At 36.3% G+C, this 27,574-nt stretch overlaps 1 protein-coding gene across 2 annotated transcripts in view; it reads left to right on the top strand.

Moving 5' to 3' along the window:
* Nucleotides 1-27,574, top strand: part of LOC128856094 (protein similar) — a 196,371-nt gene that overhangs the window by 23,329 nt on the left and 145,468 nt on the right. Inside the window, exons 1-2 of one of the 2 annotated variants that reach the window (XM_054091472.1) lie at nt 12,420-13,576; nt 25,269-25,456. In XM_054091472.1, coding sequence (XP_053947447.1) covers nt 12,435-13,576; nt 25,269-25,456 — 1,330 coding nt within the window. In that variant the 5' untranslated portion in view covers nt 12,420-12,434. Of the gene's footprint in view, nt 1-12,419; nt 13,577-25,268; nt 25,457-27,574 lie in introns of those variants that run through there. The other variant, XM_054091473.1, reaches the window with a different exon arrangement.

Raw genomic sequence — 27,574 nt, 5'->3', positions numbered from 1 at the left:
TTCATTAAAGTGCGAGACTCGATTAGTCTAGATTTTTTTTGCACATTTTCATTATCAAATCGGAAGGGCAAATGCCAAGTCAATGTAGCGCTACACTGAATGTGTAATTTTGCAAAACGATTCAGCACCATGTTAATAAAGCTGCCATTGTGAACTATTAATAATTTAATGGGACTTAGTGTTATTAATTTTTAATAATAAGTTGAGATACGTTTCCTTTAAATAGTTTCCAAAGTACACTTCACGGAATGGAAACCTATACAGTCGAGTTTTGCAATTAAAGTTTTGTCAAAACTTCGAAATGTCTGTACAGATACAATCTACCTCGGTCAACCCGAACGAAATTAGATTTAAACAAATCAGCGAACAAATTTGTCGCATTAATGGCAGTATACCCTGATCAAAAACTTCCCGGAATATACTCAGAAAATTTAAAATAAAAGTTTATTCCTCAAAATTGATATTATCGCCTTCAAAGTACTCCCTGCCAATTTCAACATACTTATGACGGAACCGTATTTTCGGTATAGCCATCAGAGCAGTCTTCGATTTTTCCATTACTTCCTTTCGGCTGATAAAACGCGTTCTCGTAGTGGTTTTTTGACTCGATCAAATAGAAAAAAATCTCAGAGAGCCAGTTCAGCAGAATTCAATGGTTGTTGGTTGGTATTCGTTTCGTTCTTGGTCGAAAATTCATTCATTGATGACAATGTGTGACGGTGTGTTATCATGATGTAAAATCTACTAGTTGTTTTCCCACAAATTATTTCTTTTTTGGTATTACTTCACGTGAACGTCTCAAACTTAAAAATCATGTCTTTGGTTATATCAAGTCAGGTCCTTAGGGACCAACTCTGCAGCAATATGGCGCGAACCCAAATCATTAACTGCAATGACCTGAATGGATCCATAAATAATGTTTAAGTCCTCTGCCAGCTCTGTGATGGTTAATTATTAATTATTATTTAGAGTATCATTAACGAGCCAATTTCTCAACATTTCTAAAGTGTTTGCACCATTGAATTCATTTTTAAAAAATCGAAAATTCGTTGCAGAGGGAGATATACCTAAGGCGGAGTAATTTTTACAAATGTCAAGCAATGGCGGTACAATTTTGGTATGCTGGTTTATAATAAAAGAAAACTGAATATTGTAGTGAACAGCGCGAGTTTTTTGATTTTACAAAATTTCAAATGGTTCTGGGCTTAAACAAAGAGCAGTGACATTGACTATTGGTGGACTTGTACGTGTCAGGTTGCATTGTTCAGTTTCTTCAAACGAAAATTATACCAAAAAAGTTTACATGGCTTATTCTTGGCTGTAAGAACATTGACAACAAAAAAGTCTAACAAAATTGTCTTGAAGATGTGTAAACAAGTAGAAACATTCAAATCGAGCAACAACTTTGCCTAGTTCCAATCCAAAAATAAATGATTAAATTTCGAAGTCACAGCGTGTGTAATTGAAAGAAATATTACTACTACTATTTACGGTAATATGCGCAAAATAATAAATTTCAATATCGATAGTGCGAGCAATTCGCAGCAAACCATGAGGAGCAATAGCTTAGCCCACCATCCATAAAAATAAAATCTAAAATTCAATCGAGTTTGTTTACAATGTTGTGAATCTGCCATAAGTCTAGACTAAGCTAATTATCTATTAAGAAAGATTCACAAAGAGAAGGCAGATAATTAGGAATAAGCTTATCATTGGAACAGATATTTCACCAATTAACATTACTAAGGTCACCCTTTACGCGCTTTCATAATTTCACTCTTCTCCTTTCTTATAGCTGAACTATTCTTTTGTATTTCATTGCGCTTTAAACTATTGAAAAAATGTTCAAATATAATATAATATATTGCAATCTGAACTTATCGAAGAAAATGTCTAATATGAAAGTAACAGTCAACCAGAAGCAACTTCAAAACAGATAAACATAAAAAACAATACATGCTAAACGCGCTAATTACGTTTTAATAGAAAAATAGGAATATCAAATCAGCGAAATCCGAAAAAACAGGCCTACCACTACTTTTATAGGTTTGTTTGCATGTGCGTGTACTAGTTTAGTGCCAGTTGATAGCGCATTTATGCTAGGCATGGAAAGTCAATTTGGTAAACCCAATAAGCAATTTGATGAAATTCATATCGAAGAAAAAACTCCATGGAAATATCGCAACCTAAACTCATTTCAAACCCATCTTCTACAGCTTGTTGTATTTTATTAAATATTAGTTGTGTTTATTTATATGGTTTTTTCTCTTTTGATATTGCATTTTTATCGAAACATGGCAACCATGGTTTGCAGTTGTCAATATCATAACAATTTATCTGCCTGTCTAAGATTTAGGTATACATACATTCACATAAAACAATTTATTTTCTCGTATATTTGTTTTTTCTCTAACTATATATTATTTAAAAAGGAAATGGCAAAATCAACTTAATAACTCATATTTAAGAATTGTAGCAATTCACATTTGACAATAAAAAAATGAATCAAGCGAATAACTATGGGTTTGCCTTTGGTGGAAATATATTAACCCCTGAAGAAACTGACAATGACGAGCTGGACGCGCCAGAAATTATTGAGGTTTGATGCTTTTTGTGAGAGCAGCATTTGTCATATCGAGCCTATTGCTTTGATATACTTGTATGCATGCTACTAGTTACCGTTAGAATGTAATTTGTATAAATCTATGCAGCCATCAACGCTAACTGGAACATATGCATGTACTCAGTATGTCCGAGTAGGTATATGAAAATACGATGCATATAAAAATTCATTTCATTCTTATAAAAAGTAACACTTGAACCATGAATAGTCCGTTAACTTCTGCTTGGATCTCGAATATGCCCAATAGAGTTCCATATAAAATATTCCAAATAGAGCTTTTCCAGTGGATATGGGAAATAAAAAATAATTAATAAAAATCTACATTGAAAGTCTATTTATTTTTATTTTTTATTTCATAAAGTTTACATAATAATAAATTATTGAATACATTAAAACGAACGCAACGCTAGCAGCAGAGGCTTTCGGCTGGCTGGTGACGTGTGTGGGGTCAGATACGACGGAGAAGGTCGGTGTTCTTTCTTTTAAAAATAAGAGAGGATCGATGTTATCGAACTGGAGAAGCAAGTTCTGGGTGCTGCACACTAGTTTGGCAAAAGGGGCAGGTGTTTTATATAATGTCCTGCAATAAGTCTACGCTGGTTATTACGGTGTGCCCAATATGGAGACATGTGTATGGGGTTGTGGTTGGTGGGTACTGATGATGGATAGCCAGGTTTTATTCGGTTGGGGTTTTTTTTGACGGGGGAACTAGCAACTGCAGCTCTCGGATAACATTAAGTCCATTTATACAGTACTCGGGTCCCCTTTTTAATTTTCTTTAAATCCATCCGACCTTCGAAAAAATCTGAGTAGAATGAGCCAAGGTGGTCGCATCTTAACACATCAGTGCCAAAGAAAGTGGCCCGTCATTAGCCGAACCAGCTGCTTACAGTCGTTTCTGCTTCATCACAGGAAGATCTATGATAGTCGGTCGGACATGACAGGTAACATCAGTTTTGTCGGCTGGGTTATTGTCCGAATAATGGTGTTTAAAGTTCGTCCATTCGCGTAGTAACATTGTTTGTGTCTGGCGATGAATAAGTCGGTATATGTCGCTGGGTACGATGATTACGGATGTCATTGTTGGTGTGGCGGAAATGTCCTTACGTTGGATGCCGGATTATTCAAAGTTTCTTGTGACATTATCTTCCTTTGCAGCTGGAAATTTAAAGACAAAACTGTGTCACGAAAAATTTTATTTATTTTGGCTTACGGGTTTATAATTTTAAAATATTAGCAGCAGGCACTAAATATCTACCCTGTAGGAATATTTTATAAGATAAGTAATTTTTTTATAAAATTAATTATACAAATTTATTATTATTAAATTATTCCAACCTATTTGCACTAAATCACTTCTTATTTGTTTGTGGAATGCGACAGTTCAGCACTGGAATCCAGCTGAATCTGTGTGCAGATGTTAACACCACTCGGTTATGCAGTATTTTTATATATATATGTATGTTATGTAGTAGATTTTAATAGTAGCAGCCAACGCCATAAAGCTAAAAGTAGGCATTGAAATCTTAGAGGAGTGAGATTTACTGCAGGGCTTTACGAGTAAAGACATATGTGCATTCTGTCGTAAAAGCACCGGGAATCGTTCAATAAAACGCAAAATAATTGTTTAATCATCAAAATTTATTTTGTCGCCATCCAAATAGGCTCCATTCGAAGCAATACACATATGTAAACGTTTAGTCCAGTCATCAAAGCACCTTTTAAACGCATTTGATCAGATCTTCTTCAGCTCTTTCTGCGAATTCTCCTTAATGACCTCTATCGAGTTAAAGCGGCGTCCACGGAGTGGTAATTTAAGTTTTGGGAGAAGGAAAAAGTCACGGGGCTAAATCCGGTGAATACGGTAGTTGTTCGATGATATTTGTCGAGTTTTTGGTTTCGTGTTCACAATATGAGCCTTGTGAGACGGTGCGTTATCTTGGTGGAAGATCCATCAGTTTTCTTTCCACAAATTGGACCGTTTCCTACGCACATTCTCTCTCAAACGTCGCATAACTTCCAAATAATTTTCTTTATTTACCGTAGAACCATTTGGAACGAATTCAGAGCAAAACACTATGAAAATCAATGAAAACTAGTAGCATGACTTTCCCTTTTGACCGACTTTGACGTGGTTTCTTGGGTTGACTGGTTTGCTTGTCAAACTCATATACCCACGTCTCATCACCTGTTATGATGCGCTGGATAAACGTTGGGTCCGAATTCACTTGCTTACTTGCATGTCTTCAGCCACGATGAATTTGTTGGAAGAAATTCAACTCTCTTGGAACGATTCGAGCAGCCACGTGTGTCATGCCCAGTTGATGGTGTAATATATTGCGAATTGATTCGTAAGACATGCTAAGGTCACGAGCTACCTCCTCAAACTTAAATGATGGTTTTCCAGCACCATTTCCTTGACTTTGTTGACGTTTTTATCCGTTGAAGACGTTGATGGGTGAACAGATCGGGGCAAATCTTCCACGACTTTTCGGTCCTCTGCAAAAGCCACTCGTAGACCCGTGTTTTTGATAAAGCACACCACTCGCCATAGGTTTTCTGCAACATTTTCAACGATTCGGCACGAAAAATCCCGTTCAAAAATTTGACACATACCATATGTGTAACGCGCGCTTTTTAAATGAACAATTCCCGATATTTTTTTGACAGAATGTATGTGTGCTTGTATATGTACGGCATCGCGCGCGCTCGTGAATTTTATTTTAAATACAAATTAATCATAGGTATTCTTTTCTGACAATCTGGTATACGCCGCTTTCGTTCTCACAATTACTCCTGCTCATGTTGTTGTTGTTATTGTAATTCTAATATATGTTGGATGCGCTGTCAATTCTAGTTTGGATGGCGATCGTTTTTAAACGTTAAGTTTCGTCTTGTTCGTTGTTATTTATACATCTTATTGTATTTTCTGTTGCTGCAAAGTGACGACCTACTTTGTTGTTGGGCACGTTAGCGTAGTTCAGCGTAGCACTGCTGCCGTGAGTTTACTTTTACGTCTGTGGGCGGGCAGCCAACAAGCGGGTGGGTCAAACAAAGGCATGCGCCCAAACGTCACAGAGGCTATTTATCGTTTTATCTTTGCTTCTCATTTTTATTTTTTACTTATATTATTCTTCTATTCCCTTTTCCTTATTCCTCATATTTTGTGATTCCACCACGATTAAAGCTTTTGGCCTTACTTATAAGTAATATTTGAGGGAATGCAATACCAAAGTCTGTAGTTACACGAATAATCGAATGCTCAACAGCCGTTCCCGATTTTTTTTAGTTTGTGCTGTAATCGTATTTATTATACTTAATATAAAAGCTGTTGCTCGTACGATCATTCCCCAAAAGAGGCCAATGGCCTGGTAAGCAGGTTTCTAAATTAATTGATATGTATACCTTTTTACGTCGTTTTTTTTTTATTTTTATTTTTTTTGCATCATTCGCTTGTACATCTTTACTTCCAACCGTCATCAGACGCTGATCTGTGTGCACCTTGCAAGGTTTTTTTTTGAATGAAGAAGAGGCGAATAGGCTCACAGTGCGTCAGACGCAAGATGGATTTCAAATTATCAAAGGCATTATGAGAGAATTCCTAGAGAATATCGGGGGTACTGACTTACGATAGAAGATTTTCATTATTTCGTAAGTTTCCCTTGATATGTATTAAATTAATATATTTTTTGTTTCTACATTCAGGTTAAAAACAATTAGTCATAGGCGGTTGTAAACTAAACTGAACTTGACCGGATTTCAGAGCAGTTGGTGGGCTTTTTCCAAAGAGTATTTTGATTGACCTGCAGTTGCGAGTCGAAAAAGACCGCACATTTTTTCCAAGTTTTTGTAAATTTTTCGTGATTTATCCATTAATATAAAGAGTCAAAACTTTTTCTGATGCCAGTCTTAATTTTTATAAACAACATCCGCGTCATTGACTATCTCTGACATAATTGCTATGAGCCTCCTATAGGGTGGTCTTCTTACGTTTGGGATTCAATTGGGTTTATGAATGACTGCACTCGGGCATGAATCATCAAAGTTTTTTCCAATAGCTGCCGTCTCTCGGCAGGCAATGACGCACCGCCGAGTGTATTCCTCAATTGAAAAACATCATAAAAAATCCAACTATCGTTTGGCGCAAGTATAAAACTGTACGCCCCTTAATTTATTACTTTTATTATGCATTATGAGAACATTTTTAAATGTAAATTATATACAAGGAAAATCCTTTTTTAATTTTTCCACATTCTGATATCTTCCCATTTACTATCTTCTAAGTTTGACTTAAACCGTTCTAGATTCAAGTCTCGAATCCATTACTTGTAACTTTGTTTTTAACAAAATCTCTCTATCAATAGTCAAAATTAAAAAAAAAAACTGACATAATATTTTTTTTTGTTTTTCACCGGTTTTCCTTTCATCAATGATATAATTTATTGCGGATTCACAGGAATGATATTTACGAAACCCCGACAGGAAATTCGAGAAAACTTCATTAACTTCTAAATTCTAATAATTCTATAAGTTGTTGTTTCACCACGCTTTCCAAAATCGCTTCAATAGGGCTTAAATTATTTGTCTCTTTTTGTTCTATTTACTTTCTGGACCGGAGTTATCATTGACTCTTTCAGTGAATTTAGAAAATCACCTCTCGTAATTGACATATGTATTTACCGTGGCCAGCAGTGTTACTTTGTTGTTGTTGTTGTAACAGCATAAACATTCCTCATACTCATACGGGGAACGCTGCTGAAGTGACAGTCCCTGGGCGGATATAAATCCTGGTCATTCCGGTTACGGAAAACCGACTGTCGTGGGAACGGGGTGTGTGCCCTATTTCACCGCAGTTATCTCTTTTCATACTCTTCTTCCTAAGAAATCTGATTTATTTTTCACGGTTTTACATATTTTATAAAGTTTTCGTAATGTAATATCTCTAAATTTAATACGCGTTTTATATCTTCACTGTAATTTACATATGTCACATACTCAGTTTATTCACATTATCGTCATTATATTCCACCCCTTAAAATTCTACACAATCTATTTTTGTTGTTCTTCATATAAAACTAGTTCTTTGATTTTGTTTCGCATTTGTTTTTACGTATCTGTTTATTATATATTTGTTTTTTGGCGATATTTATTCCGGTTATATATATATTTCTTATCTTTGTATATACCTCATTTCTCTTTCCCATTTCTCAAGAGTATTTTGTAGTTTTGTAACTTGCTATGCCTTGATTTTCTCTGTTTTAAGTTTTTTTAGACTATGGCTGAACCTTCTATTTGACTTTCTTTGTCTTAATATTATTTGAGATTATGCTCTTTAATATTATCTCTGTTTTTTTGCCCTTCATCCTATTCCACATTTCTTCCGTCAAAATGTTTTTTGAAGAGTATTTTATCATAAAATAAATATTCTAGCAGTTTGTGAATATTTGTGTTGCAAGAAAATAAAAATAAACACCATAGCTATTATTATTACTTCGGAAGGACCGATCATTAGTTTTTTTTTAATTTTTTCACGTTGCTCTGCAATAATCCTCCTAAGTTCTCTAACTCTCGTCGTCGTAGTGTAGAGAAAACTATCATATCAAAATAGGCTGGAAGTTTTGAATTTAGTACCATTGCTGCATAACTGAAAATAAAGCCATACATATGTATTGCCTTCTAATGAGATGATGGTAATGATACCAGTGTGAATGAGAGCTTCAGGTAATTTTTTTGCATCATAACACTTTTCCAGTAAACGAGTGATATGATTTTATTTTTTAACAGTTACAACTTCATTTTGTTTTAAATAAATAAGTGCGCACACACTTATACTAAGTATACACTCACATACATCCACAAAAAAATTTTTACGAAGTTATCAGCAGTAGAATTAATATTGTAAAGTTAAAAGGTAAGATCAAAAAGATTATCTTTTGTGTACATCCGACTTTAGAAGACATGAGCGGATCAGTTGATCAGTTTTTATGTTTGCCTTAAGCCTATTTTGTTTACAGTGCACCAAAATATATCATATCTGCAAGGTAAAAAATAAACAATTAAATAGGAAGTATACTAGTCATGCAGAATTTATAATAGCCAAATTTTTTAACTTCATACTTTGCAAGTGTGTAAAAAGAAGAGAGGGCAGCTTTTTTTTTGGTTTATTCTGGTTTTATTACAAATACAAAATAATCAAATTGTTTTTAAAAGACGATTTCACGGGATTTCTTTAGAAATTTAATATGGATCGTTAATCATTCACGTTTTTTTCACGTGGATACCCATTCCTTTTATTCAATGGGTAACTGGGAATGGGACTATTTAATTGTTGTTGTGTCAGCATAAACATTCCCCATACATGGACGCGGAATGTTGTTGGAGTGACAGTCCTTGTCCGGTAACGTAGAAGCGACTGTTGTATGAATTATGAGTGGATAGTGTTAACACGTTGAGCGCGTCGCCGATATTTCTGACCTTTTCCTTCGGCCGGCAGAAATTGGTCGCTCTCTAAGTAAGCTATAAGTAGCAAGAAGTAACCGGACAAAGAATACCAGTTACGGAATTTCGGCGACAATTGGTAAACGGACTGACAGCGACTAGATGACCAAAATCCACTTCGGGAAGGAAAATTGTTCATAAATTACAGAAAAAGGAAGGAGACGTCCATAAAGTTCGGAAGTAGTGTTCTGGTTGTTATGATGAAAGTTCAAAATTACTTTGGTCTAAGAAAGCCAAACATTTAACAAAAAAAGTTGTTATATTTTGCTTCATGGGAGTCAAAAATATATTTGACTACATTCATCCAGGTTACATTTATCTTTTAACTTTAATACTGTCGGTCCCACAAAAAGTGTAACGACGGTACCTAGGCATCGGAGCCGGGCACGGAGAAAGATCAGCGTCAGTCCCAGGGACCGGGGTCGCACTGCTAGGTTTGCACTTTACATAAGGTTTTCAATTACACTAGTCTACAAGGAAAAGTATCCGAAATAATTTAAACTAATATCTGCTTCTCTGTCCATGCAAAATTCGGATTGATAACTAAAATTAATTTATTAGTTTGAGTTTTCGAGATATCCTAACCTAAAAGTGCAAAAAACCCCATTTTTGCCCATATTTGAGGTTATGTAGCCTTGCAGATGTTTTCTTTCACCAAAATTAAAGGATGTCATCTTTAAATACAATCCTTCTTTTTTCAAATGGCGTTTTGTTTGCTCAAATATCATTTTTTTTCGCAGAGATATCGCATTTTGAAATTTTCATGTTTCGAAATTTTCCTACACCTGAAAATCGATTAAGATAACATAGACATGATATAGTCGCTTACTAATTTTCTTGGGTTTGAGGGCCTGAAATATATGGATTAATAGTATGTAAATTTGGAGTTTGTGGGAAAGCCTGCTTGCGGTTATGTGGGTTAGCCTGATCGCGGTATGATAGGGGTGGTTTCTAGGGGTTAGGGCTGTGTGTGACTCGGTACCCAAAGGTTAGATAGTGTAGGGATGTGGTGAGTCAGCACACTTATGGTGTGAGACAAAATTTTAAGAAAAATAAGACTCAATTCAAGAAAATTAGTAATCGAATATATCATGTCTATGTTATCTTAATCGATTTTCAGGTGTAGGAAAATTTCGAAACATGAAAATTTCAAAATGCGATATCTCTGCGAAAAAAAATGATAATATATTTGAGCAAACAAAACGCCATTTGAAAAAAGAAGGATTGTAGTTAAAGATGCCATCCTTTAATTTTGGTGAAAGAAAACATCTGCAAGGCTACATAACCTCAAATATGGGCAAAAATGGGGTTTTTTGCACTTTTAGGTTAGGATATCTCGAAAACTCAAACTAATAGAGCAATTCTGAGGCCAGATTTGGATTCAGCGCATCATAAACCTTCGGAAATATATAGTCTGGTTTCTGGGTCTGAATGTTGGTTAAATTTTGTCGGCCTGTGTTATTTTTCCTTTTGTACTATAATTTTGGAGCTTCATAGGGGCATCTAGTTGCTAGAAGAAAGAAGTTCCAGTGACAGATGTTTCTCTAAGCGCCGCATAGCTTTCATGCAAGTTTCTAACCACACACTGTGATTTAAATATTAATTTTGCAAGCGCTTTCTCCTTGTATTTTCCATAGCTTCTAGAGTCTAAATTTTTTTTCGATTTCTTTCAATTTCTTTCCGTTCAAAAAGTGCAATGTTAACAAAACAGACTGAACAAAACCATTAATAAACCATATTGCAACAAATCATATCAGATTAGCAAAAATTTACCTTTACTGAGTTCAGCTATTAATTAAATACCAGGTAATTATTTTAGTTAAGCATACGTACTTTTATTAAATGTTTTCAAATTAACCAAAATCTATCCTTATGGAAAATTCAATTCAATTTTTTATAACAACTCGATAAATAGGTAGACAAATCAAATGGAATCTTTTGAAAACAAAATGAAAATTAAGATAACCATTACTGAATAACAAATTCATTGCTTTTTATTATTGCGCTACATCATTTTGTCATTGATGCAATTAAATGATCGATGGTTTTAATCGCAATTGAATGCCAGGCCTCTTGTGGTCTATTGAAGAGATCGTCGCCATTTCTCACGCTACACCTATCTGTACGCCTATTAACCAGCTCTCACAAGTTCTCAATGGAGTTCAGATCCGGGGACTGCGCTGATCAATCTATTACATCGATATGTTTTACGCTAAACCATAAGTTAATAGATTTATTCGCAAAAAAAAAAATACGAAGAGTTAATAATTATTAGCAGCGCTGTATATATTAACCGCTTCGTTTACTTCTACTTGTGTAATTATTATCAATTACGGCATTTAAAAGCGACACAACCACATCATAATTATCGGAGCAACCAATAATTTGGTTTTAGGATTTGACAACCAGCACCAAAGTATTGACTGTTTTTTTTGCATGGTAGGGAATCTTCCTATACATACTCTTACAAGTGACGTTTCAACAATTCACGCACGTGATTAATGAGTATGTTTACTAGCTATTTTGTGGTAATCGTTCTTCGCAGAACTAATATCTGTCCAACTCTTATACATCTCATTTATTGATAAGCCATATTGAAACCACCACTGCCAACTGATCAGTTATAACATCCCTTGTCTCTGTTTCATTATTTTCTTGCCGCTCTTCTTTGCTTGTCGCACCTTGCATGTCAGTTCTGTTTTGCTTTTGCGATTTAATAGCCATATCTTATCACTGCCGTGCTCCGGGCCGATAAGGACTACGCTCGGGAATGTATTTGTTTTAATTTTTTCCGCTCAGAACCACGAGCTAAGAGCAATGTAAATGACTAGGCCTTATGGTGAGCATGAAACTGTTAAATGAGCTTTCTTTTTGCTCTGAAAAATATTAGCTTTCGTTTAAATACAAGTACATGCAACATTTTAGTAAGTGAGGGTTTCTACTCATTTTAAATATACTTCGTCGTGAGTAGCGGACGTCGTCTGACATTATCGATCGCTCGCGCGACGGTTGACCTGTCTCACAATCTTGTCTTGCCGAGTGTGCAAATCTACAAATTGTGAAATTTCATAAAATTTGTTCAACAAGAGGAAGGTTTTTTAAAGCCTTTTAGAAAGTAACTCTTTCTGACGAAAAGTGTAGTTTTTTCGTGTTGATAGAGACAACATAACTCAAAGCGAAAAAAACAGAAGAATACATTTTAATTTGATAAATGTTATACCAAACATACATACATATATAATAATTTTATAAGCTTCGTAAAAAAGTGAAAAAATTAAATAAGAGAGATAAAGCGAAACAAAATTATTTGAAAATGTTTGAGAATCCCAATTCATGGGCTACCTCCACTTTCATGGAGGAGGCGCCCACCCTCTACGATGACAATTTGGATAAATTGTTGAAAAATCTCTGTTGGGAATGCCAACTATACGAGTGCGAACATCAATGCTACGAGCAGGAACCAGTACAAGAATTACAGCAGAAACAATCAGAGTTTGCACCAGAAAAGAAAGCACAATTTCTTGCTCAGCCATTGCATTCTAATCTGGAAACCATAAACACCACAAATCAATTATTCGCGGCATTAATGCCGACGCAACAGCAAGAAGAAAGTCTTTCCGATTTCGGGTTTCGGAGTACTTGTGGATGTGGCGATGGGAAGGTGTGTGAAAATGGTGAATGTGCTTTATGGGTTCCGCAGCAATATCAACAGACATCAAATACGCAAGTACAAAGTCAGTCTAATGCCCCGCAACAAATAATGCAATCATCAATTGGATCAGTACCACAGCAGCATAATGTCGTGACGTGCAATGGACCACTTCAACGGTGCCAGTCTTACCAACGTGAAGAGCAATCGTACGGCGTAACCGTTTATCCACCACGTAACTATCCCGCGCTCGAAGCAGTACCGGGAATAACGTATCCAATTGAGAACGATCGATCACAAAATGCGTATGCGCTACAACAAGAGTTGCCGAGGCACCGATTTCAACAGCCACTGCATCCTTTGCAACAGCAGCATATACAATCGCAACAGAGCTTCCAGCCGCCACAACAGTTCATTCAAAAACAAAATATACCCAATCAACCAGTGCAAGTGCCACAACAATATGGACAACAACACTTTTCGCAGCATCCGTACCACGAACAATTTATTGACTCACACCGCAAATGGCTTAGTCAACAGCCGACCGCACGACCATCGTATCCTGTGCACAGCGGCATTAGCGATGGTTGTGTGTCGGATACTCGTTTGCCTTCTGTGCAAGAACGGAGTGCCGGCTATTATCAACAGGCGCCAACCGGCGCGCCTGGTGTAAATGTACAGCGATTGCTGGGTCACGCACCGTGTAGTGGGAATGTTCCGTGGTCATATTCCTATTGCTACGGTAATGAGCAGAACAAATATGAACCCTGCCACTTCATACAATGCGTTGACATTGAAGACTTTCTGTAAGTGTCGAATTTTTGTTTGTCGTTGTAATTTGTATACTTCTGGTCTTAACCTTCTATGCACAACACTGTTATTTCTACCTTTGCAAGAGAGTTTTTAACCTGAGGAAGAATGCAGAGTTCTCAAAGCTTTTTTATGCAAAGACTAGCAGACCAAAAATTCGTGAATGTGAAATTAGAAACACCGACATCTAGGTCCCGATGCAGAAAAAACGTTTAGATAGAATTCGATATCGTACATGAAACTTTCTGTATATATGAGTGGCAGCTTCAACTGCTGTGGTTGAGCAATAGAGTTGCAATGTTGATAGTACTTCTAAAGAAGATGTTATGCAAAGTTACTACTACAACAACAACAACAAGATGTTATGCACCATTTCCAACTCAATCCTGTATTATTTTTTTTGAAAATATTGAATGAAAAGTTGCAGTATGAAAGTTCTATATATTTTTCTAATATCGGTCGCCTGATGCTCGACAGAAATTAGCCCCTGTAGTGAAAAAGTTAAGAGCCAGGCTAACTAAAATATTTACAGGCGAAACTAGAATTATATTCCTGAAGACTGGATGCGTCTTACTATTCTTGTTTTCAATGATCCAATTAAATCTGAAATATACCAACAAACGAGAAAAATAGATAAAAACTAATTATGTTATCAATATTTCACTCCACTTATAATTTTCTTCTAGAAGGTGCCTAAAACCTAAGGCTGTCTCCAAACAATGCACTTAAAGGAAAAAATAACCAAATTTGCTATAATATTTGTATGACTCGATTCCTTTGTTGTTATCTCCAATTTCCATTTGTCGGCGTAAGGTAATGCTTATATTAGTTTCATGTTATGACAACATTTACTCGAGTCTTAGTTGCTTATCAATAATTAAAATAGCTAACGCGTAGGCATGCCAAATGAAAAGTAGACGCAGAGAGGGACATAGAGAGAGGGAGCGAGTCCAAATAGGGAGAGTAACAAGCGTGGCGCTACTTTCATGGAATTTCTGCGTGTTTCTAATCAACATAAAATATACGACCTTAATTATTAAGGTAGTGAAATTATCGGTGAAAATGAAAGCACATTTGTTGAAAATATCTGTAAAAAATTGGTAGTTGCACACCCATCAGCCTCGATTTCAATTCCTATAGTTTCTGTTCATATACATATTTGTTTAATCTACTTCCGCTTAAATTCAATCCCGCCTGTTGTTGTTGTTGTTGTTGAGGTGGTTGAGCATTTCTGAGCTGAATATGCTCCTAATTAGTGACCAGCACCGTTTTACTACCACTATCTCGTGTGATGATGATTAAGGTTTTTTTTTTTTCTTTTTCAAGTCAGATCCATTTAGTGAGGTCCAAGTATAGCAGCAAATCCTTTATCTCAATGTCTGAGATTTCCTTAACTTGCTGTAGGAAAGGCTTACCGAAGGATCGGAGTCGTGCCCTGGCTAGTCCCGGACATTCACATAAATAGTGGAAAAGACTTTCCTTCGCCCCTTCCGCTTGACAGCTTCTACAGATAGGATTGAAGGGTAGATTGAGTCTAGCTGCATGATCCCCTACTTTCCAATGCCCTGTAAGGGTTGCAGTGATGCGTGAAATGTTTGGTCGAGAACATCCTAGCAGGTCATTCGTCCTTTGGATTTTGTATGACGGCCATGTGTTTTTTGTTGTAATACATTTAGGTATTTGCTTCCATCTTCTTTCGGCTAAAGCATGATAGTGTGAAGCAATGGATGCTTTTAGTGTGTTCAGTGGGGTGGAGACTGCCACCGCCTCTGCTATGTCTAGTGTCGAGCCCTTTCTTGCTAGCTCATCCGCTATCTCATTGCCCCGTATGTTCCTATGACCGAGAACCCATATCAGGGTAATTTCAAGCCAATGGCTGAGCAGTTTCAGCTCCTCTCTACACTGTAGGACCAGTTTGGATGAAATGTAGTTGGAGTCTAAGGCCTTAATAGCTGCTTGACTGTCTGAGAAGATAGCTATTCTTGCACCAACTTCCTTGTAGAGTTCTAGGGATTTGCATGCTTCTCTGATCGCTAAAAGTTCTGCCTGGAACACGGTGGCATAATCAGGAAGACGAATTGATTGAGATAGGTTGAGTGGCTCCGAATGGAAGCCAGCTCCCACACCACAGTTCATCTTAGAACCATCGGTATAAATTTCGATGTCGTATCTTCCAATCACCTCTCCTTTGCTCCACTCGACTCTCGGTGGAAAACGTACCGTAAAGCCTTTCTTGAAGTTTAGGTCGGGGATTGTGTAGTCTGATCCGTTTTTGAGCAGCGGGGGTCCCTGTAGGAGGATCTTACTGTGACCGTACGACCTTGTTGTCCAGCTTCCTATGTCTCTGAGTCTCACCGCGCTGCAAGTAGCTATTGTTTTAATGTGTAAATCTAATGGCAATAGATGTGTTAGTACATTGAGCGCTTCAGTAGGATTGGTGCTAAGCGCTCCTGTAGTTAGGATACACGCTGTTCTTTCTATCTTGTTCAGCTTAGTTTTGTTGTATTTCCTTTCTGTTGCAGGCCACCAAACCAGCGCCGCATATGTTAGTATTGGCCTTACAATGGCTGTGTAGGACCAGTTGGATAATTTTGGTAGGAGGCCCCATTTTTTCCCAACATTCTCTTACACGTGTAAAGTGCTATATTTGCTTTCTTTACCCTGTACTCTACGTTGGACTTCCAGCTGAGTTTGGGGTCCAGGATAACCCCTAGGTATTTTGCCTGTTTGGTTAGCGTGAGGCTGACGCCGTTTGGTTTTGGGAGATTAAAGTTTGGCACCTTGGTTTTCTTGGTGAATTGCATCAGTTCAGTTTTTCTCGGGTTTACACTTAAACCACAGTCCGTGGCCCAATTGCTGAGTAATACCAGAGCTCCTTCCATAATCTCACTGATTGTGGTTGGAAACATTCCTGAAACCATAAGCCTCCCTGAGGGGTTCCCCTGTTGACAGAGCGTTTTATCGTGCTGCTGCCTACCTCACCGATGATTATTCTAGTTTTGAGCATGTTCTCTATCCATTCGTTGAGCCCCCATGCTAAGAGCCTCTTGTCGTAACATTGTTGAAGGCCCCCTCTATGTCGAGAAAAGCGACTAGTGAGTATTGCTTGTATTCTATGCTCCTCTCAATCGCACTTACAACCTCATGAAGAGCTGTCTCTGTGGACTTTCCTTTGAGATAGGCATGTTGAGAGGGTGAGATCGTTGAGTCTGTAATCTTTTCCCTGAGATATACATCCAACAATCGCTCGAGAGTTTTGAGGATGAAGGAGGATAGGCTGATGGGTCTGAGACCCATCCCGCCTGTAAGTACACTTCTCACAAAAATTAAGGGAGCAGTAAAATTTCCTAAATTTCTTAGTGATTTTTGAAAAGCTGTATCTCGGTGAAAAATGGTCGCACGGAGTTCCGACAAAAAGCAATTTGAAGCTTTGAACTTCTAGTTTTTTTTTTTAATTTGCCAAAAATAATTTGTTCAGCAACAATAATACTGAAAATTTGAATTTTGTTTATATATATATTTTTTTTTTAATTTCATAAGATACTTCTCAGGAAATTAAATTAGGATCTTATAGAACATTTTTTCTACTTTCCAAAACCATTGTTTTATTTATTGTGGGGCTATAAGTTGCTGAGATATCAATGATCAAAGATAAAATGGTCTTTTTTCGTAAAATGCGGATATCTCAGAGAGAAATGATCGTAGCGAGAATTCAAAAAAAGCAAATTGAAGCTTAATTATCAAGCTAGTTGACTGTATGGCTAGTTTTAGTCGGAAAAATTTTGCCAAGCCCGTGCAATCAAAAAAAAAATCATGGAAAAAATTTCGAAAATTTTTGTGTCGCCCTTTAACTGACGATTACAAAATAACTGTTAAATAAAAAAAAACTTTTGCTCAAAGATCTTAAAACTAGAAGTTCAAAGCTTCAAATTGTTTTTTGTCAGAACTCCGTGCGACCATTTTTAACCGAGATACAGCTTTTCAAAAATCACTAAGAAATTTAGGAAATTTTACTGTTCCCTTAATTTTTGTGAGAAGTGTATGTAGTAAGTTGCGTAATTGTTTATTATTTCACTTGCAGACCAGAACGCTGCATCTCTCAAAGCTCTAATGAAATGGTAAACTCAAAGTGCAACCGCGTTGCATAAAGCTCTTCGCAATAAGAGTCCAGTCTTCTCCCCAAGAGTCCCCCTGGTTATCAAAAAGTAATGCACATTGTTGTGCGCTAATAAACCTACATAATATTAATAGTTCATTTCGCAGCTCAAATAATGCACACACGTCGACTGCTCAACGCATCGTATCAAGTTCTTCCAATAAAAGCGAACCTAGGAATCACCGAGCGACAAAACTCAAGAATTTTATTCAAAGGTGCTTAGTGATATCACACTCATGTACACTAATAAATAAACTGCTGCCACCCAATAAACCAGCTGTCTATACTACGCTGAACTTTACGCCTCGTCTGTTGTTGCAGGAGTAGTTCTATGCAGCAAGGCTGCTCCAAATACTTCTTCAGGCTGGCATTGACTCTACCCATGGACCCGAAGTTTATTTTTGTTCTCTTTGCAGAAGACAGCTCGACGCGAACTTAACTTCGGTTAGATGTAATCAGTGCGAGTGGTGCCATCTTAAGACTTGTTCGGGTCTTCATATTCACAGAGAGAGGACCTTGCGACCACAATGTGACGTTGCCTCCGTTAAGCACCATAATTGGAATCTTTACGGTTCCTCGCAGCGCACCACAATAGCATCACTCTCGCCTTCTTTAATCCCAGCAACTCTTGGTCCCCAAAACTGCCTTTTCCGTGTATCATTTCCAAGTATAATATAAACAATTTGGACAACAACATTTGTCCACACAAAACCCCTAACAAAGATAAGTTTGAGAAAGCGCTTTTGAGCCGGTTCGGTGCTAAGATACGAGATACAAGTTTTTTAAGCCTACCATAACATCCGGCATATATACGTACATAAATAAGCTGCAGAAAGGAATTTTCCAGTAATTAAAGTTTTTATGCTCTTAAAAAAGAATTTGGTGAAATAAACGCGGTTATTTGGGAAAACTGCTTAGATTTTTTTATAAAAAGGTACTCAAATTTATTTCTCGTCCCTCTGCTTTTCTCCAATGTCTACATGAAAATTCGTTAGTAGGCCAAACACGCACACATCAAACGTCATTTACAATTCGACGTGCGCGTGCGCAAATTGTTTACTGCCCATTCAAGTCCTACACTTAGTTCATAGTACACTTCTTCGCGTCACCAAATATTAATTCCGACGAATACCCAAGTAAGCGTGCAAAATCTTCTCATAACCGAAACTAATTGTAATCAAATCAAAAATGAACAAAACTCAACATTTTTAATAAAGCGAGGGATTTCAATGCGTAACTTGTGATTGTTTTAAGCGCAGATTCTCGAATCCGTATACGTATGCGCTATTAAGAATTCGTAGAGAATTGCATAAGGCGAAGCTTAATAAACATATTTTTTACGATTCTATATGTATGCACATGTGTGTTCACGTATGGCCAAAGAAACTTTACAAATTCTCAAATTCGTGTAATAAGGTACAGTAGGTTCTGTTTTTATGCGGTTTTTTTTATGCGGTTTTGAAATAGTGCGGTTTTTTTTTAATTACAAAATGCATGTCGACCTATCGGGAATTGTACATATAAACAAGATTCTAAACCAGCTCAGCAAAAACTCATCACAGATTACATCAGAAATGCTAACCCTACAAGTATGGAACCGCCTGCATAACTATCTAGATGAGACGTGTACATTTCCTCAAGTGACGAAAGTGATTTTACGCCAAATCCTAAACGAACGCGCAACATGTGGGTATTGTCTGATTCTAATATATTTCTGACTTAAATTTATTTTTCGATTCAGACGTTTCTTAAATAAAGATATAATTTTCAAAAATACAATATTTTGTTTATGCGATTTTATTTAATTATTTCAGATTCATGCGGTCTATGGAACGTATCTATAGTTATAATATGGGACTAGTGCCCTTTTTTATGCGATTTTATTACATTATTTCAGATTTATGCGGTTTTAGCACTTTGAAACGTATCTATAATTTTACTATAGAACTAGTAGCTTTTTTTATGCTGTTTCTTGCGGAACGTATCTACCGCATAAAAACAGAACCTACTGTACTCCTTTTTCAAGAAGGTCGTTATAGTATCTTCAGCATCATCTGCCATTTGTTTCTGCTTTGTAATATGAATATACCTCTATGACTTTAATTCGTATTCAGTAAATTCAAAGGCTTTTAAAAATTTATAAAAAGGTTTTAAATATTAAGAAGAGCTGAGAAAAGAAGATCCAATATTCTGGCATCTTAACATCAAATTTTATAAGAATCAAATTTCAAATAGCAAAAGCTTTAAATGCAAGAGTGACCTGTTTTAGCTTTTTTCAATTATTCAGATTTTTTTATCTTACAGTTTTGGTAGCTTTAAATTAAAAAAAGAGAAACAAGCGATAAACCCAAAAATCTTCGTATTTTGGGTATAAAAAAGCACTAAATTTATTGCGAAGAGTAAGCGGGTGGCAACACTGCACAACTACACTAATGTGACGTCACGCACTCTCTGATGGCCGCAATATTGTTTCTATCATTCTTGGTTCACATTCATATTCTCATATACGCGATTAATGAAAATTTGACCATGCAAACGCAGTCCTGAAAATTATATTTTTTTCGACAAACAAACAAAAAGTTTGCAACATTTAGAAGGAAAAAGAAATCCGAAAAGACTCGAAATTGGTCTATAGCGTATACATATGTGATTATGGGCTAACGGGGATGTTGTAAAAATATATATACTGAAAGAATCACAATTTCAGAGCACCCTAAATTAAAACTTTAATTGTTTAATAATTTCTACATTAATGTTTTTTTATGTGTCGTATAAATCTATGTACAATACTATACATACATATAATTGAACGAGATTACATTCGTCTGCTGTCTGCTGTCATCTGTAGATCATTTTAATGTTCACACTCGAATGTTTTTCAGTGCTCTTTCCTTCTTGGCTTCAAAGTAGCTTACTTGCAATTTATTGCCTTGGGCTTATGATAATTTGTATATTTTATCAGTTTATGTCTCCTTTGCTTTGCTTATATCTTTCCATGTTTGTTGCTAACTTGTAGTTCTATTCCAAATGGTCGTATGTTCATAAAGACTACTTTGACACCGTGATTAATGCATTTTAATTATTTATGAAGAAGTAATTCTTGACATTACCCCTCTCAATCGAATGCGAGTATTAATTTATTTTTATCAAAAAGCTTAAATCGTTCTTTAAATTCATGTACAGTATAGGAAAGTAACCTCTTTTTGATGATTCATAACATATTGGACAGCTTTTGCTTCCAAATAATTGGAACAACCCGGCGTGAATTTGATTTCGTAATGAAATTTTATACAATTTATACAGACAAGGATGAAATAAAATATGTCTATATTGTTTTGATTTCTAATAATATACATTTGTATACGTCATTGCATGCCGTGGAGCGACTGCTATTAGAAAAAACATTTTTATCATTTCTGGTGTTTCGTGCCTTCAACAGGTTGCGAACTCGGGGCACTGGCGAATGGTAGCCAGCCACCACTGCAGCCGAATGGAATATAAACAGTAATTTCATAAAAACATCTCAAACAAAAACAAACAATATACACCAGTGATATTTTTTATGACTATCTTCCATGTAGTGTTGCAGAAGGCAAGATTTCCGTTATCTACCGACGTGACGTCAAAACTCATTTGTTATTTTGTATAAAAATATTCTTATTGCTGTAACGAAGAGCTATTAATCACAGTTTCAACATTTATACAAAATTCTTGAAATTTTCATCAAAAATTCGTTGAATTTAAGAAAATTCTGATTATGCAGCTTTATAGCTCAATAAAATCTAGTTCAAACCTCTACCATAAAACTTCGTGCTGATTTTCAATAGTTCTTTTTTTGAGTCGTAAGACCGAGTTTTGTTACATACTAGTAAGGGCACTATATTTATATATACATATATATAAAGATAGGTATAACTTGCTCACTTTTGTTACATACAGTATTTTGTCTTTGGCCACCTGCTGTAGTGTAATCAGAATTAAAGAGACAGAACAAAACATTCCTTTAACAACAGGTGCCTCAAATAACTTCTTTATAGTTGACCAAAAGTTTACCTATGAAACACAAATACAATAATTTCTCGAACTTTTAAAACTGAATCTCAGCATTTGAAAATTCCGATCATGATATGGACAAAACTTTTTCACTCGCATTTTAATACGAAGATGACTTGTGATTTAAGAAACTGTTTTGGAAATGTTGTGGGGGAAAAAATTAGAATAGCGCGGGCTTATCTTTTTATTTTTGTTATTATTCGCAGTTGAAATATGAAATTGTATATTGTTTAGCAAACAGCTGTTTTTCTCACAGGTTTAACAAAACAGTTCCACGCAACTTTATTCACACTCAAAATTCGAACTTTTCTCGAGGTTTGCTTCGAATAGCTTGTGAAATGGAATATTGCTCATATTACGGAACCATTGGACAAACTCAGGGCCGCATAGAGGGATCAGCTCCAATTTATATTTATTTTAAATGACATAACTTACGATAAGAAAAGTGAAAAAATAATTAAAGATGGATTGAAATAAAATATTTGAAGAATAAAATCCATTTCCCCTATATATGACAACAAGGTGTTCTTAAAAATTAATGTATGTAGAACATAGTACAAAAAGAAGTTGCCTATTCGGAGCTGTGTAGTTACATATCAGACGTTTTGAAATGAGTTCGAAATATAGTTGAAACATTTTTTGAAAATTTTAAGAACATGATGGAATAAAATACCCCTGTAAAACGATTCCAAGCTGCAAATGTGGCACGCTACCACTTCTTTTTACTCATTAAGGCGTCAAAATAAATGCGGAATATTGTCTAAAATTTTTATTTAATAAATTATCTGAAACCTCATTCAATGGAGATAGAATGGGAATAGACCATTTTGTTTCCAACAAGTTTCTGCTCCTGCACACAAAACAGAATTACCAAAATTTCTGTCGCGAAAAATTTCCAAGCTTCATATCATCGGCAGAATGGTCCCCGTCTTCTACAGACTTACATCCATTCGATTATAGCAATTAGGACAATTTGCAAGTAGATAGTAATTAAGGTAGGAACTTTGATAGTTCCAAAAATCAATTGTTTAAAATTGGAAACAAAATACCAACTGAAGTCGTCCAACTGTTTGAGTCTAAATGGTGAAAGAATTAGACTTTATTGGAAAAATAAGTGCGTCTATTAAAACTAAGTAAATAAAAAACCTTTTTAATTTAAAATATGTCTCAACAAATTATAAAATATCTTCTCCGAGGCCCACATGGACTCTTCACCATATAATGGCTGTACTGAAAATGTTTGATGATTAATTTTTAGCAGTTTTAAGGTTTAGGTAAATCGCATACAAAATAGCGAGTAAGGCTGTAGTAAATATTTTTATTGGAGCCATCACTTGCAATTATTATCCTCAAGCTTCCTCTGCAGAAGTAGTAACGATTAAAAAAATACGGAATCGACTTTCCACTACCTACTTCGATGGTCCAGGGCTGCAGTTGAAACGAATTCAACATTTGAAGTCAATTTTCTTCACCAGCTTGATCGAGATTGGAGATGATCTGAGATGGCCAGAAAATTGTCTTATTTAATTTTAGGTCCAACGGTTAGAATAGTTATGCACCTCTACGCCAATCACAGTGGGAATTCAAAATTGGCAATTATGTCTCCGAGAGCGAATATGAGATTTTCTCATACACGCCCGCCCAACCTAGCATTTATTTTACAGCTTTTTAAATTTTCGTCAATTCTATTCAATTATTAACTCAAAAGTGAATAACTGTTCTCGTCTAACTGGCGACGAATATTCTTGTATTTTTCTTGCTTTTTTTTTTAGTATCGTTCATCTGCTCGATGCCATATATTTCCACATGCACATTGCAATAATCGGCGTCATAGACGATGTTCCAGCTTGTTTTTACTCTTATTTTTCTATTAATGTTGTTGCAATTACACTTGCGAACATATCGCACTTGTTACGTTGAAGCGTAACAACTAAAAATCTAAACATTTTCAGTAGAGACGAAAAACTGTTTCCGTAAATATTAATAATATATTACAAGGAAAAAAATATGTAATTGCACGAAAATTTCATTAAAAACAATATAACGGTTGTTTCATTCTTATTTGTTTAGTAATTGCGCTAAAATAACAAATTTTTGAGTTGTTACACTTTTCCTGAAATTTTTTTATACACTTAGTGTTATATTTTAAGCAAACCGTTTGGTTGTAAACAGGCACGATTCAAAATGTTACACTTTATATGACACAAATTTGTTCAGTCACTTGGAGACAACTAAAAATGTAACTCTTTAGTTGAGACAAAAGAAGTCATTCTGAAAACAAAGAGAGAGTCATAACGGTTTTTTTAACGCAAGACTAGACAAACCACTGAACGATTTTTACAGTGGGTAGAGATGACCACTGTACATTGTTTGTTTTGCAAAAAACTAAAATTGGAAAATTTTGAGTTGTTACGCTTTAACGTAACAAGTGCGATATGTAAGTAAATTCATATCCAAAGTTAGTTAAAATATAAACAATATTCATTTTCTCGAAACTTTTCTATCTTATCATAAATTAATTATCCATTTATCATATAAGAAAATTTTCATGAGAATGTTCTATATTTTGTTAATACTAATTAATAAACATAAAATTGCTTTCCGCTCGTAGAGAAGCAAAATAATAGCACACAATGCAGTAAAACTAAAAATTAGTAATAAAAATGTAATTCAATATTTCATTGGCATGCATTTTTGCCGTTATAATGCGTTCAAATAAGTTGATATTGGTTGGAAAAATTTGTTGTAGTGTCGTCAGCAATATATTTCCATTCCTCGTTTAAAGATGTTTGCTTGGACTTGCTTGAAACTGACCGACTTCTGAACCTTTGCTCCAACTACCTCCACCAATGCTCTTTGGATTAATGTCAGAAGGATGTGGGCAAGGTATGTTCAACTTTGCATGCCAACCACATACGAATGACAAGAGTCGTGGAAGCTGAATGTGTTCGCTATCTATTCATTAAACTTTTAAGGTGTGGTAATATTAAAATTCAAGCAAAATTGATTGTAGGCTGTTTCCATTAAGTTTGTATGTAGTTGCCCAGTGCCAATACTTTTGCCCAGTACTGTATTATGTATGCACGGAATTTTTGCAAAAAAAAGAAACGTGTTTCAAATTGCCATTAATAGTGGCATGCAATGGGCGGGTATGGGGGAATGCCATGCTAAAATGTAACTGCAACGTCAGTGACTGCAATGAGTGCCTGGTGAACGTGATCATAGCGACGTTGTAATGCAAATGCCAGATTTCCTACCTTTACCGACCAATGTCAGTGTGTGCGCAGATGAATCGCAGCATTTTTTTTATTTGAAAGGGAGGTGGGGTGTCACATCCGGTCTTAATTATTTGTTTACAATTTATTTAGTTTTGTTATTCGAAAATTGCATCTAGCTCACAACTAATTTGAGATTAATAAGGTTTTCGGATATTTTTGAATGCTTTATTAAATTTTTGGTATTTGTTTTGTGTTTTGCAGAAATAATGAAAAACGGAAAGAGAAATCACGTGATGCAGCCAGATGCCGGCGTTCACGCGAAACGGAAATCTTCAGTGACTTGGCACAGATTCTGCCACTCCGCAAAGAGGACGTCAACCAATTGGACAAAGCATCTGTAATGCGCATTGCTATAGCGTTTTTGAAAGTTCGCGAAATGCTACAGCTCTGTAAGTAAAATTTGAATAATAGTCGATAAGAATTAAATAAAAACTTGAATAAAATGTTGAGTGCCAATTTTACAGTTGATCAAATATAATCTTAAATCTCACGGTATGCCCTGAACTGCTTTATTGAGAAGCAAATCAAATAAATGATAATAAACCTCTCTAAACTAAGTAAAATTTGAGATATTGCACGTAAACACAAAATATTTGTCTTATTTCTCCTTCCCGATCCCTTCCTTGCTATTGGGCAACACAAAACACAAATCAAGGAGAAGCTTAGGAGTCGATTGCTAGGGCTAATGGAGGATTTCTGGCACCGAAATATGGGGCTACGCCAGACGAAATCCTTACTGGGAGGTTACAACCGAAAGAGGTTGTAACTTATAACCCTCCCCAAGGATAAACTGAGATAAACAGGCCACTGCAGATTGCGCAGTCATATCTGCACATGATCGAGATTTGGTCTATTATATTTGTCGTTTCTGCAACCAATCTCAGGGGACTCCTGAGGTACTGTGATGAGTAAAGGGCACAAAAGGCCGTGAGGTCGAAGTGCAAACTTCACGAAGTATTATCTATCTATCTTTTGGCCAAGGCGTGTATCTCGAGAAAATTCGCTCAAACTCGGGACATTTATTACTCTCCACCTCACTTAGATTTGACATGAACACTATTGAGATCGAATAAAACCGCGCCCACTTTTTTGTATATTACTTTTGCCCTGAATGTCGCATTTACTTCTTATGCATTTACTTCTTATCAACTTTTGCGAAATTTCCCTCGCTGCTCAAATTCAATCAGGTTATCGGAGGTTGGCTTATGGAGGTAATTTCTCAAGGGACATGGTAGCATTTTTAGGCATCAATAGCTCTGGCTGGGTGTAGATATCTGCCGGTTGGAGATGTCTCATGTTTTTGCATGCTTTAGTGATATTTGGGGAGTACCAAAGTGGTAGTTCAACCATTTCATTACCTATCCATGAAAAAGATAAGCGCTAATTTGAAATTATTAAAATACAATAAATATATAGGGTGTTTTTTTTAGAGGTTAGGTTTTCAAAACGAAATAAGACATATATAATTTAATGTTATGGCCAAGAATTTAGCTTTATTATAAAGATAAGGGTTTGCCATTATGTTTTAAAAATGATTTCGGGCAAGTGGCCGCCGCGGCTGGCTCGAATAAATTCCAGCCGAGAGACCCAATTTTCGACCACTTTTTGCAGCAATTGGGGCCGTATGTCAGCAATAACGCGCCGAATATTCTCTTCCAAGACGTCAATCGTCTCGGGCTTCTCTGCGTAGACAAGCGACTTCACATAGCCCCACAAGAAATAGTCCAGCGGTGTTATATCGCACGATCTTGGAGGCCACGCCACAGGTCCACGGCGCGAGATAATGCGCTCACCAAAAGTTTCCTTTAATAAATCGATTGTTGCGTTGGCTGTATGGCATGTAGCGCCGTCTTGTTGGAACCAAAGGTCGTCCACATCAACATCGTCCAATTCAGGCACGAAAAAGTCATTAATCATGGCTCTATAGCGCTCTCCATTGACTGTAACATTATGGCCGGCTTCATTTTTAAAGAAATATGGACCAATGATTCCCTCTGCCCATAGAGCACACCAAACAGTGACTTTTTGAGGATGTAACGGCGTCTCAGCAATGGCTTGTGGATTATGTTCACTCCAAATGCGACAATTTTGCTTATTGACATACCCATTCAACCTGAAGTGAGCTTCATCGCTGAACAAAATTTTCTTGTGAAAATCGCGATCGGTGGCCATCTCGTTTTGGTCCCATTCACCGAACGTGCGACGCGCTTGATGGACGTTCGGCTTCAATTCTTGCACGAGTTGGATTTTGTAAGCCCGCAAACCAAGATCCTTCTGCAAAATCTTCCATAAAGTGGATGGGCACATCTCCAATTGCTGCGCGCGATGGCGGGTGGACTCATTCGGGTCTTCTTCGATACTCTGCTCCACAGCAGCAATAGCGTCTTCGGTGCGCACTGTACGACGTCTCTGAGGATGCGTATTATCCACTAGAGCAAACGTGGTGCGAAACCGATCCATGGTTAATCGAATTAGTGACTCTGATGGACGATTATGTCGACCGAATA

This window comes from Anastrepha ludens, chromosome 2 (genome assembly GCF_028408465.1).
Source record: "Anastrepha ludens isolate Willacy chromosome 2, idAnaLude1.1, whole genome shotgun sequence".
NCBI lineage: Eukaryota > Metazoa > Arthropoda > Insecta > Diptera > Tephritidae > Anastrepha > Anastrepha ludens.
This window is presented reverse-complemented; position numbering and strand designations above follow the sequence as displayed.